The sequence below is a fragment of the Chanos chanos genome, chromosome 8 (assembly GCF_902362185.1).
Source record: "Chanos chanos chromosome 8, fChaCha1.1, whole genome shotgun sequence".
Lineage (NCBI taxonomy): Eukaryota > Metazoa > Chordata > Actinopteri > Gonorynchiformes > Chanidae > Chanos > Chanos chanos.
The window spans coordinates 5416704-5431208 of record NC_044502.1 but is presented as its reverse complement, the minus strand read 5'-3'; the positions used below and the strand labels follow the sequence as shown (position 1 = coordinate 5431208).

The window sequence follows — 14505 nt, the reverse complement described above, 5'->3', positions numbered from 1 at the left end:
TTGTTTTTTTGTTGTTGTTTTTTTCTTGTGTGTGTGGTGCCTATGTTCTGTTGATATACAGCATCACTCCCAAGCAATAAAAATTCCCCATCAGAAGAAGTAGTCACATTTATTTTCAAAAGACAAACAGATTGAATAGAGTTTTAACCCTAGAGGCGTAACACTTATATTCTTATATGCATATTTAATATATTTATAGAGTAGTGGTCTACAGAGCTGCTTTTAGCTATGAGTGAAAAGTGTGTGGTTAACTGGTGGAAATGTGGTTGTATAGGGGGGAAAAAAAGAGAATGTTTTGTCATCTACAAATGAGAGAGAGAGAGAGAGAAATGTGTAGCTTCTCTCCTCCTTTTTTTTCGGGTAAAATTAAGTAAAAATGGGTGTTGTGGCTGGTGGTGTCTGTGTTGTTTTTTTCTCGGTAGCCATTAACGTACAGGGTAGGTACAAGGTAGTTTGATGGGTTTGGCGGTGTAACGCTTTCGAAAGCTATACATATTGTTTATGTCGTCATAATACTCCTACGGAAGATCGTTAAACTAAGTCGTCGCCAGTTGTAGTCAGTGGATGGTGTGAGTATAAGTTTTTTTTTTAAAACAGCCGTTTTTTTTTTTAGGAGGGCGAACACGGTGCTGTAACCATCGCTGATAGCCAAACCTTTCTCCGCAGTCCCCCACGGCATGGACGTTTGCACACAACATGGTTCCAATCATACTCAGCAACCGTACAGACAGTTAACCCTCACCCCCTCCTCAGGAGAACAAAAAAAAAAAAAAAAAAAACCAACACCAAAATGTATAAAAATGTATGTCATGGTTAGGCATGCCTTTGTACCAGCTAATGCTGCTTTTCACAAACCTGCATACCAGTATAATGCTTGTCTCACAGGGGACAAGCTCAGATAGATTTTATTCAAATACTTGTATTCACTGAATGTATTGAATCAACGACAGAATTTTGTTTATCATCACCTAATAAACTTGTAATGGGTCCTGTTTTTTTTTTCTCTTTGTTGAAGTATTTTTATGTATTGAAATGTTTACATTTTTATCTTTTTTGTGAGTAATGCACATTATTTTCTGTATAGTAAGAGAAATTGCCTTTGCTTTTTTTTTTTAAACGTGTGAATTAAATCTGCTGTGACCATAACTCAAAATGTGGTCGTGTTGTCTCCGTTTCCTCTTAATGAAAATCAGGTTCATGCCATTGCGGTTCAATTATTGAAGGATTGAGACGCAAGCAGTAGAGTTCTTTATTTACGTACAGAACTTAACATATAGAAATCTAAGATCACCTACGACAGTTTTTCCCTTTGGTGAGGTTTTCTTCAACTGTACCTACAAGTCAACAGACTTTTTTTTTAACAGCAGAGGGCGCTAGATGATAAAAGACAAGAGGATACTGATGTCAGCTTTTGCAACTATCATCTCTTGCCCAAGTCAAGTAAGGCGAGTCCATACACAATAAGCGACCATATCAAAATCAGAAAGCAATAATGTGTGTCTAGAACATTCTACACACCACCACCTCCCAGACTATATATTCAAATGTGTTTGTGTGCGCGCGCTCAATCGTGCAAGCATCTCTTAAAAAGTGTGACTGCTGTTGTGACCACAAACCACAACAGTACTCAACTGAGCTGGTGTTAGTGGTGGTAACAACCTTGGACTCTTTTTCCCTTATGGCAGCATTGAGAGAACTACAAGAAAGCTCCTTCACTCGCACAGGCTCTGGCGTTACCTAGCAACGTCCCCTGTACTGTACTCTCGCTCCGAGTGCCTGGCTTAAACTCTGCCGCTGTTTCTATTTCTGTGTAGCGTTGCAGTCGCCGTCTGCTAAAACATTCATGGCACCGCCATTTCCATTTTAACATGTGGCTATTATGCTGCTGCAAACATCCTGTTTTAGCTTCCGAGAGAACAAGAGAGCATTTCCCCCGAACGGCACTAACAAATGGTGCGTCAAATTTCGGGTGGCAAACCCGTTAATCATTCGTAGTCGTCTTCGGGGACTCACTGATTGAGTTCAGCCAGTTCTAATATATAAGATCTTATTCTGTGACATGTATATAACCGTTTACTAAGATGTCACCACAAAACGAATTACTGCACACTGACAAAAAAAAAAAAAAAAACACGCCGCCGTCACTTCATTCGCTGCATGAGACAGAAAAGATAAGGAGAATAGGCTAATGGCATTTACAGGAGCTGTGACCGATTTTACTAGAAAAACGAGAGACGGCCAAAGTCGGTTGTTAAACCATCATGGGATTTTCAACACCCTTGTGATTCCGCATGAATAGCTCTATCGGACCCATCCATGTGTAAATACCAAACCGGCCCAGCAGACATCAGGAGTGTCCGTCAGATCTGACCGGTCGGTCCCTAGGCCTTTGGACATGACTGCACAGAGAGGTAAACGAGTGCGCACGAAAGAGGATCTTCCCAAATATTCCACCCGTGTTCTTCCCCCGTTAGACCCTCCAATCCTTGCAAGCTGTCAAAGATCCATAATTAACCATTATAATCGGGCAGTTTGGAGAACAGGTTGTAGCCTAAAGGATCCTATGTTTGAATCTTGTTTGGGGCTCAGAGGAAATTAATTAGTATCTCAAAGGGGACAAATTCAAAAACTTGTTGTCCTCTTCAGCAAGACACTAAGCCTTTGCCTCGAGGATACTGATTAACATACTAATGGTCTCACAGTCGCAACGTTTTGCTGGTTTACAGTAATAGCTATTCAAAAGTATTTTGTTTTACCGATCGATGAATTGGGGAATTAGTCACATGATAAATTCGTTGCATCTATCCACTGTCATAAAAAGACTGCGAATCAGTAGAAGTTTCACAGATTCAACTGCGATTACCCTCAAACTCCTCACACACGCTCACGCCTCTTTCTCTGTCCTGTTATTGCATAACGGTTATAACGGTATAACCAGCCTCACAGTGAATGCTGTCGAAAACGCTCCCTACTCATGTGACCAAAACTGCTTTGTCTCTTCGGTCACATTCATCATCCGGCCCTTCGAAGGTAATCACGTATTTTCACTTAAACTCCATCATTCTACACCCGAGAGAGAGAGAGAGAGAGAGAGAGAGAGAGAGGTTTGGTGTCTGCCGTAAGAAGTTGGACCTGTGCATTGGTTAGATGTCTTAATCTGCGCTTCTGAATAATAATCGTCAGCGCATAAATAAATAAATTACTTCCTCCGATGCTCCAAACGTTTACACGACAGGTTTTTATCCAGGCCACAACACCAGCCTACACCCTAATGTGCTGAACATGGCTGTTGAGGATCCATTACACCCACTGTCCTCCAATCAGATTAATACAACACTGTTTGGTGTGTATAAAATTGTCCAGTAGTAATTTAATTATGTTATTTACTATACACTGACAGTACTCATACTCATACTATACACTGACATTACTCATACAGCACCATAAATATATATATATATGTAGAGAGAGAGAGAGAGAGAGATACACACACCCATACACACACATATATATGTATATGTATATATACACACGCACACACGCACACACACACACACATACATACATATATACATATATACATATGTATATGGATATATTCTGTCCAAAACAGACATGGGCTCATCTCCATGAAGTCCTGATACTTGCATGATGAGCAGTGATAGATCTGCTCTAAAACTTCAGTGATAAATTTCAGTAAAAGGACAGGACTTTTAGTTTGATTCCGAGCGTATATCTCGTATGGGCCTCGACGGCCCAGAAAAGGCCACAGGCAGACGTTATGTGTGGTATCAATCTACACTACACTTCTTCATTTAGCTAACACACTTATCCAGTGTGATTTACCACTTACCAGTCTCCTATTTAAGTCACAGGACGGACAGCTATAGAACAACCTCGGCGTTAAAGCACCTTCTTCAGGGGATACTGTAACAAGGGAACTACCACAGTTGGGTTTCGAACTTATAAACCTTCTGGTTTCTAAGCTGCTTCCCTTGCCATTACATCACTTCCTCTCGAAACAGTGAATGCCCTCCTTCTCAACTAAACCCTTTTGTGATAAAAATAAAACAAAATAGAATAGACCCAGACTCAGGATATCTCTCTAATCTCTCCAGCGTCTGTGCTTTTTATAGGCCCTGCTATTTTCATTTATTGCTTGGATAATTCACCAGTGTGTTTAATTAACTCTGGAAGCATTGATATTGTCTCGTACGAATAAGTGGAGGACCAGGCACACCAAGCTAGACTTTTCAAATATGTCCTTGAAATTCATGTTACACTGAGACTGATTTGTCACATGGCCTATATCTCACTCTACCTGGCTTGAGGGAAGTAAAAAAACAAAACAAAAACAAAAAAAAACAACGCACAGCATCCTCTGAAAACGGTCCAATTGGGCAGATTCTTGTTCCAAGGAGCCAGCATGCTGGCTTGGAGGGAAATGGCCATTTTTAATCCAGCATCCTGTTCTTTCCGTGCTGCTGGAAACTTCCCACACATCCGACCTTCATCCTCCCCCTCCTTGACAGTCACAAGAGTTTCAGCTGGAATACATTATCTCATTCAGAACCTTGAGAAACTGCAGTCTGGAGTTATCTTTGAATCCTGTTAAAATGATCATCTTTTGCCAGCTCTGTCCTCAAAAGGCAGGCGAGACCCAGCCAACGCCCTCCTAACAGAGCAAACGTATTCCGTGTTTATGCATGGGCGTAAAATTGAGAGATATGATTCAAATTGAAATATTAAAAAAAGACTATATGAGGTTCCCATGTGAAATATACACTATTCGTAATTTAGTTCATTCTTTCATAAAATTACTTTTTTTTTTTTAAATCAGTGGATATTTAGTCAAGGCTTTGTTTATGTGTATTTAATGAGTCAGGATCTGGCCACATTATTTCTCTCAGGAGGTGAAATGTTTCCAATCACTTTCCATCACTGAAAACAGAAATGGTTCATTAAAAGCTCTTAAAACATCACGCCAACGGCATATTGACCGAGCTAGCGTGTGATTAAGTCAGCGAGCATGAGATTGATAAGATTATGCGAGCGGAGAAATTATGGCCTGTAAGAGAGAAGGCACTACAGGTATATTAAACCTGCGAAGTCTCTTAAGAGAGGGGTCCGAAAATCGACACGGCCGCGGTGACTTATTTAGCTGCCTGGCTTGACCTTTGCGTGTCCTCTCTTTTTTTTCTCATGGATCTGACATTTAATGACAAGATAATTCTCTCCTTCTCTCCCTCTCTCTCTCTCTCTCTCTCTCTCTCATACACACACACACACACACATGCACACACACACACAGACATTTTCATAATTAGCTTCCTGCTGATAAAAGTTCAGGATATTGGTCTCCTGTTGAGAGGTAATGTGTTAATATGTCCCTGGAGATTCTTTTCGTTAGACTCATTTAACTGTGGGGAGATGGGAGCTTGGGAGCGCTTGCATCCCATGGGACATCTCGCACAGATGTCCAAGATACATCTCGCGGAGATTTCTCCCCCCCTGTCTCAACCTGTTCTTGCGCTGATAACTCTTGACTGTCAGATAACAAAATCTCAGCTGTGCATGCCCCCCCCCCCAACCCCCCCCACCACCACCCCTTCCCCTCCAATATACATTAGAAAACAGAAAGCTGTCTCTCAAAGCCGCATTTGGCAAATTCGCAGGGTGCATAATTACAAGCGAGTTCAATTTAGTTAAAGCAAGGACACTTTTTAATAATTCAATTTTAAAACACTTACCGGAAAATTTAATTATGATGTCATTACTCTGCTGTGAACATAATGCCACACTGTGCTGTTGCTTGGTTACATGAGATAGAAGAAAAAAAAAAACCCTGTCCATGATCACCATTTAAAAAACATCATTAATTACCAAATATTACATAAAGCCACAAGGGCGATTCGAATTACAACCATTTGGTCCAATAAATTATAGATTTGGTTTAATCATCTGGTAACAAATAGCCAACTTAATATAGTATATCCCACGGGGTTTGACATTTGACTGATAGCTGGTAAAAACCCTGGGTCTTTGGTCCAGGGCCTTCTGTTTGGTGTTCTTTAAATATTGAAGAAGAATTATTACGCTGATTTTTACCGGTTAACTGTTGGTTTGCTAAAGTACAGATATCAGTTCTCTGTATTTATGCCATTTCTAAGCTAAAGTGGGTTCTTTCTCGTCTTTCTGTTGAACAATGATAGTTAAAGGACTCTTTCATCTCTGTCTTGTGGTACAGCGGAACACGACTATGAAAAGGACATACGAGTACAACGTGTCCGAGATCTCCCAGCCGAGAACAGCAGACAAGCACTGAACCTGTCAATCATCTCCTCGCCAAGGTTACAACGGAAAAAAACAAACAAAAAAAAAAAAACGGTTTTACATGCAGCACAGACCTTCAGCCATACTGAGGATCGCGTCCGAATCGAGACGGGGACCTCCACGTGATTATGCCTGCGTTACAGGGACTTCGGTGTACAGATGGAACCCACGGCCTGTCTGCACCTTGAATGACAGGTTTAACAACATCTTTGCGCAGTTTGCCGCTCCGTGATTCAGGCTGTTGATTGTATTAAGTTGAAAGGGTTTCGCCGCGTGCCCAGAGGAGGATGAGGTGGAGTCTGGATTTGTTTTCATATATTTTGGCACTAAAGATCACATTAGTCTAAGCCAACGACTGCTGTTTTTATTGTAGTCGTCCTAATGGTGTGAGAGTTCTCTTATCCGTACGAGTTTCAATTTTTTAAAATAGATATTGTTGTCACCGTAGCTATTTTAGATATAATCTGCAACGTGGATTAGCATTTATCAAACGTCCTTTGTCAAAGTCGTGACACAAACATAGCACATTTGATACACCGTGATAAATTCCTCAGGTTGACATAATTTAATACTACTGCAACATGATCAAACTGTTAAACAAGAATTCAACATAGATGTTTTCATCATATATATATATATATATATATATATATATATATATATTTTTTTTTTTTAGTCAATTATTGCTTCAGCTGTCAAACAAATAAACGGAACAATGCTATAACCAGGTTAGAGATGGAAATGTTGGTGTGTGCAGACAGTTCAAGACGTTTTATTATTGTGCTCTGCAGATCTCCTCAATGTTAAATATACAACAGGTCCCACTAAAGACCATCTTTCCCATCAGCCTCAGAGAACATCTCCAGAATATTCCATCAGGACAGAAAACACAGCATCGTAACCGCACCTCTGTAGTACACGCTCTCAACCAGAACACAAAGAGCAGAAAAACAATCAGTAATAGAGAATTTAAAAAAAAAAGAAAAAAACTCCATTACTTAAGGCTTATTCTCTGGATTGAAATAGTCTGTTCTCATTTTAAAGCAAACAGATAAGTTAACATGCATAAGAGTCAACACAAGAGCATAAGACCCAAAAATGACAGTGTACCAAACATGTTGAAATGTTTCATCTTGTCTCCACTCCTTCTGTTAAATCGTCTGAGTAAGTAAGAAGAACCACTATCTACAAAAGAATCTATAGACCCTGTAGGTGCAGGTGAATTCTAAGCAAGAGGCAGAGTTGGCTTCTCAGGCAAAATTGTACATGGCTTTCTCGAGAATAATAGAAATCATTATTATTGTCGACATGATTGATTGATGATATATTCTAAAACGTATGAACAGAAAAGAATGGAGTTTTTTTTTTTAAAAACATTTTGATAGTTGGACATCCCTTATGGAATCCCATTTGGATGAACACATCTTTGTTTTTGTTTTTTTTTTCTTTCTTTGTAACATAAACACAGCATTTTCCCCTTGTGAACAGATTACAGTACATTCCATTCAAAGAAAACCATAGTGTCTGAAGTTAAATGCTCTATTAGATAGTGTGTTTATTACCTGTTAGTGGCTTATGTGTGTGTATTGGAATTACATGCTTTTTGGGGGTACTCACATGCCAGATTGTGCTGAAGGATAACAGGTTACTACAGTAACATATTCCTATATAAAATGATCCATAAACAACAATGTCGTCCGTTTCAGTTCATCGTAATCACAAAGGAAGTGAACGAAAGGAAGGGTTTCGGAAAATCATCAACTTTTTTTTCGTCTTTTCATTTCAGACTCAGCCCGGTGAACCTCTCCGAGTTCATCTTCCGCAGTTTGGGAGGCAGGTGACCGTCCATGCGACCCCCGACCCCCACCCCTCCCACGCCCCCGGCCAGCTTCTGCAGCTTGGGGGGCAGTTCCGTCACCGACTGACTCATGGGATCTGTCCCCCCCACCAGTCCCAGTTTGGGGATCAGCCTGTCCTCCATGGGCCCCAGCACGGAGCCGACGGGCTGCTGCATGCGCTCCTCGGCCACGCCCGGGGCGGAGCTGATCCGCTGCAGTTTGACGGGCAGGTCGCCCAGGTTGTACGTGATCTCGGAGCTCATCCTGAGAAGTTTGCGGGGCATGCCGTCCCGCCCCCCGTCCCTCCCCGTCAGCCTCTGAAGCTTGGCGGGAAGCTTGGCGGCCGTGGGGATGGGGGCGGCCAGGTTGACGGACGCGGTGTCCGTGTCGGACTGGAGCTCCAGCCCCTCCAGGGTGCCGCTGCCCTCCGTTTGGCAGAGGGAGGGGGCGGTGAGGGGGGAGGACAGCAGCAGGCTCTCCTCTTGTTCTTTGACGCTGTGGGGCGACGTGGGAACCTCGAAGGTCCCGTGGAACTGAGAGTAGTCCACTTTGAAAAAACCCTCCTCCAGGGAGATGACCGGAAAGAAACGGTGGCCCCACAGAACCTCGTCCTCCGTGTACGAAGTCCGGGCCTGGCAGGTCATTCCTGGGACGCGTCGGGGCGACGAGCGCGGAAACAAACGGAGAAGAAAACGGGAGTTAAAACCGTGAGCTAAATCAGAGTAATTGGGATCAGGCAACAAAAGGAGGGAGTGATGTTTTACTCTGAGTGGTTGTAAGGGAAACCTCGTCTTTAGAATGCATTAAAGCGTGATATTTTCTGGGTGGCTTAGAGCGACACATGCATTACTATCAGCATGCGTATGTACACCTACAAACACACACACACACACATGCACACACACATGCACACGAAGGGGCTACCATTTAGTGACAAGCAACACCCACGGGAATGACTGTTCACGGTCCATTTGGTGGCATGAAAACAAAGCCTTTATCTCGAAGAAATTCGTTAGATCTGTACACCACATGCACCGATGAACAATGCCTCATTATTTAAAGAGAATGAGCCTGTAGCGAAAGCAAACCATTTTTTTTTCTTCTGGAATTCACTGACAGTTGTATCATGCTTCACACCATACTTAAAGACTATCAACCTGACGAACCGAGTTTCAGCTGCAAACACGTTTCAGAGAAGAGAAGAAGAAACAGAGCTAAAGCAGAACACCATACCTTCAAGCTACAGATGATGTTCTCACTCTAACCTCAAAACATTTACAATTATCTCAATTTTCTATCATAAAATGTTCTCTCTGTCTCCCTCTATATCTGTCTGCACAGAGAAAGAGAGAAAAAAGGAAGAGAGAGAGAGAGACAGAGAGAGAGGGAGAGAGAGAAAGACAGAGTGAGGGAGAGGGAGAGTGAGAGAGAGAGAGAGAGAGAGAGAAAGACAGAGAGAGAGAGAAAGACAGAGAGAGAGAGACAGACAGACAGACAGAGAGAGAGAAAGACAGAGAGAGAGAAAAACAGAGAGAGAGAGAGAGAGAGGGAGAGAGAGAGAGCAAAAGAGACGGAGAGACAGAGAGAAAGTTCGTGTTAAACAGAGAGTGCAGCAGCTGTGTAGTTTATGTGGACTGGGGCCTTGCTGGGTGCAGTTCTGTTTTTGGTTCACTCTGGCTTTGTGATAGGTTAGCAGATGCAGGGCTTAAGGTTGTCTGTAGAGAGGTAAGATTACGCTTTTTTTCCAGGCAGGAAACATGCGGGATCGGGGATAAAGAGACGGAGGATCAGTCGTTTCTGTCGTTACTGGCCTCACCTCAACAAAAGCCAGACTACCTTAACTCCTACGTCCAACAAAACATCCATTATGTATTTATCTCAGTCGTGGCAACACACTCTCACAAATACACAGCACACAAACCGCAAGACACCCAAGTCCCCCTTTTTTATTTTTGAACCTATTCCCATAATAACATCTCCTCCCGCTTAGCTTAACAGATCTCCGCAGCTCTGAAGCATAAAATATTATTATTCATTGCATGAAATATTGAACAAGGGTTTTCTGATGCCTGGTTTGAATAAAGGGTGGGGAGACAGGAGAGTGGTGCAGAGAGAGAGAGCTCCACTCAGGCTCTCGTCTCTGTAGCTCCGGTTATATAATCATTCCATATTACAACAAATTTCATTACAGCGTTTGAGGGAAAACATTTGCGCATATTAGAGCGGAGTCCAAAAAAAAAAAAAAAGAAAAAAAAAAAAAGAAAAAGAAAAAATACTTATCGCTCTGCCCCCTACATCTGACAGTTATGAGTACAATTTATATTTCCAAGAAGGATAATCTGTTTCTATGGTGACAGTCATCAAGTGTTCTGCTCTTTTACCACAGAGGTGCTCTCCCTGACCTGTTTCTGTCATCTCACCCTCTCTCCCTCACTCCCTCCATCCATCTTTCTCTCTCCTGCTCTCTCTCTCTCTCTCTCTCGCTCTCTCTCTGCATTGTCTTTTTTTCTCTCGCTTTTCAGTATCTACTGACGTTCCACATTGTCTCAATTCCACCTTTGATCTCCCTTTTCTCTCCTGCTCTCTTTCTCTCTCTCTCTTAAGTCTCTCTCTCTCTTTCCCTCTCTCTCTCTCCTTCTCTTTTTCACTTCTTTTTTTTTTGAGATGACTATATGCTCCACATTCTCACCGCTGAGCTGCAGTCAGAACTCTCTCTGCTGCTCAGGACTCATCACTGCTGTAAAAGCTAAGAGAGAGAGAGAGACTGCTGTAGAGACAGGGAATCTGCACCTGGGATTGATTTAGGGTGGCCTTGTGAGGCGCTAGCGTATCAGTCAATAACCCCCCCCCCCGTTTCATCCCCCTCCTCAAGCAGCGTGAGAAAAGCAGCGGAGGTAAAGTCAAAGCAGAAGAGCAGCACCCCCCATCACCACCACCACCCCCCAAAATCTCATTTTGTCATTGAGGAGCTAAACTTCTCCGCATCAGTTACTTGAAACCGAAAGGAGATCTTTCTTTATTTCAAATCAATGTCACAGTTCAGATTTGCTCAACCCACTGTCTGTCTACCTATTCTATTTATTTATTTTTTCTGCGTGCGCTCTCAATAGCTGAGAGAGAATGGGATTTAGTTTGGAGGCCCTGTGATAAAAGCAGATTACAGTTCTCTGATAGGGAGAATGGGAGAGTTGGTACAGTCAGACATGGGTGAGACACTAAATGTGACTGGAGACAGGAGACGCATGTTTATCCTTGAGAGCGGTGGATGGACTGTCCTGTTTATTTATCCTGGGAACGGTGAAGGATTTTTTAGCGAGAGGACTGCAGTGTATAACGCTCTGGGTTGACACTCCCTCCCTCCCTCTGATTGTTAGTTGTGTATAATATATAGTTTATGAACTCTGGAGACACAGAGACAGAGGAAAACGTGTCTGTTATATAGGCGCACACACGTACCCACAATTACAACTGTACTTTACACATATATATATTTATAGACAGAGAGACTAATTCACATTCATATATATATGTAGGTGAAAACAGACACACACACACACATAGACAAAACTATAAACACATGCACTTGCACAGACACGCACACACGCACGCACACACACACTCCCAAGTATGTGATACATAGCTACAAACAAAAATAATAAGCGTTAATTAACCACATCTAATTAAGCATTTAATATCTTGTAATTAGAATTTGATTAGGGTGTGTGATAAGCTAGTTTCCTTCATCTCTTGCCATACCTCCAATAGGCTGAGAGAGTTTACTGTACAGAGACTGCTTAAGGAGGGGGAGATTTAGTTGCTATGGAAACTGATTCACAATGGGGAGAACAGAGTGCTGACTAACTGTACATAATTCTGTTTTTACCCACAGATCCCCTCACTCTCAGTGGGCGGAATATGCAAATTTCTTGACTACTGAGTACAGTGGTCACATTAAAGAATACGTGATGTGTTTATGCTGTCTTGGGCATCTGACAGACCACTTTTGGTGTGTGTGTGTGTGTGTGTGTGTGTGTGTGTGTGTATGTGCATGTGCGCACTGCATTCTGAGGTTTAATGTGTAGTGTGGGTGTGTGTGTGTGCGTGTGTGCATGTGTGTGTGCGTACTGCATTCTGAGATTTAATGTGTATTGTGTGTGTGTGTGTGTGTGTGTGTGTGTGTGTGTGTGTGTGTGTGTGTGTGAGTGAGTGAGTGGGCGTATGTGTACTTGTGTGACTTGTTCATTGTACTGTATTTGCCCAATGTTCATGCAGGTTGCTGAGCTTGGAGCCACAGGGGGAGAGTGAACAGAGTGCTAAGCTTTGATTGACAGGCAGATTGATTTCTGAGCATGGCCCAAACAGCCGACACTACACTGGGAAATGGAGGACTCAAATAAAGATTTTATATTTCACACATCTTATATAACGCCTCTCCGCCTCTCTCTTTCTCTCTCTCTCTCTCTCTCTTAGGTTCTCTCTGCATTGCCAGACATCAAGACTCACGACTCCATTCAAGTATAAACAACCTTGTGGACACCAAGAGGCATAAACACTGAAATCTTCTTTTCCTCTCTGACTCACTCAATATACTGCACACAAATCCCACATAACAGAGCTTTGTCTCTCTCTCGCTCTCTCTCACTCTTTCTCTCTCTCTCTCACCGGTGGTTTCCACGATGCCCTCCAGGATCACGACGATCTCAAACTGCTCCGTCTGCATGGACCTCAGTGACAGGTCGTAGAACGGGCTCTTGGAGTCGATGACATGGCAGATGGTCAGAGGAGACACCAGGAAAAGCTGGTCGGCCCCGGTGCTGAAGCCCACGTCCAACTCCAGCTGATCCAGGGGCAGAAACTCACCCTCTGGGGTCTGACGAGACTGGAGAAAACAAAGTGAAAGGAGATAACTTGGGGGCCTGCCTTGGTTTGCTGAGCCAAAAGAGAGTGTGGGGGGGGGAGTTCGTGTGGGGGTTGTTCAATCATTTGACTGTGCAAAGAGGGTGGAAATTAAATTAACTGGAGTTGTGTTGTTTATGCAAAACACTGATGTTTCAAACACGTCTAGCCTTTAGGTGTGTGGCAACTTGTGAAACAAAAACCTGACATAACCCCGAATTTCGATTTGGAAATTTGTAGCCTATGTGTTTTGTAGTTTAATCACCCCCCCCCCCCCCAACCCCCAGGCACACACACACACACACACACACACACACAAACACGGACTCGGATTTAAAATTTGCAGCTGAATTAAAGGGGTTCCCAACATGGACAGTAAACTGTTGAGCTCCCGACTACGGCTGAGTAAATACCACTGCACAGGTACTTGCAGGCTGTTTACAAAAACGTTGTTGAAACGTTCTGGTGTAACGAGTGCCACCATGCCGCACCGTGGAGAATACTCACTTTAAGTAATTTGCAGCGAATCTGTGCAGAGACCATATGGCTGTTGCGGAGGTTGCCCACGCGGAACATGAGGGTTAGCTTGCCGTCACGCATAGAGATAGCCGCGTGCTCGCTGAACATGAGTGTCTCTGCCCGCTTTTTTGGCTGGGACATCTTTATAAACATGCAGCCTATCAAGAAGGCGTCAACTATAGACCCCAGGATAGACTGAAAAAGAAAGAGGATGATTCCTTCCGGACACTTGTCCGTGATGTACCTGTAGCCGTAACCGATAGTGGCCTCAGTCTCGATGAAGAACAAGAACGCCGACGGGAAGTTGTACACGTTAGCCACGCATGGTGTGTACTTGTCGTCGTGGGCCTGATTGAGATCTCCTCTTATGAATGCGATAACCCACCACATGGAAGCCATGAACAGCCACGCTACCGTGTAGGTGAGTATGAAGATGAACAGATTCCAGCGCCATTTCAGGTCCACCAGAGTTGTGAACAGATCCGACAAGTAACGACTAGTTTCCCCGCCGAGGTTCCCGTGTTGGACGTTACACCGGCCATTCTTGTCCACAAAGCGTTGGCGCTTCTTCTTTTTCTCAGCGGCACCTTGATTAAAACCACTGCCGCTAGAAGAAGTCGTTACTACCTGATAGTCGTCCCCAAATTTCTTCCTCAGAGCTGACATAGCGTTATGTCTGAAGTTGGGCAAAATATTTTGAATCGGATTATTTTGTCTTCCTTTCGTTGTCAAACTTACTCAGTTCACAAAGGCCAGCATCACTGAATTGGTTGTTCAAAGCTCTCAGCATAAAGCGAACTGTATTAACTGAACACGATCTGTATACTTGGTGTGGTGCGCTCTACTAAAAAGTCATTGAATTAAAAGTCCGTTATGCGTCTTCATCGACTGTCTCTGCTCTGCACCGTGAGGGTTCCCG

At 43.1% G+C, this 14505-nt stretch overlaps 1 protein-coding gene across 1 annotated transcript; it reads right to left on the bottom strand.

Annotated features, from left to right (window-relative positions):
• Window positions 1-8110: 8110 nt before the first annotated feature.
• Window positions 8111-14252, bottom strand: kcnj3b (potassium inwardly rectifying channel subfamily J member 3b). The gene is made up of 3 exons (XM_030781172.1): window positions 13575-14252; window positions 12834-13050; window positions 8111-8817 (listed from the first exon to the last, which is right to left on the bottom strand). The coding sequence occupies exons 1-3, from the start codon at window positions 14250-14252 to the stop codon at window positions 8111-8113; spliced, it is 1602 nt and encodes a 533-aa protein (XP_030637032.1).
• Window positions 14253-14505: the final 253 nt, after the last annotated feature.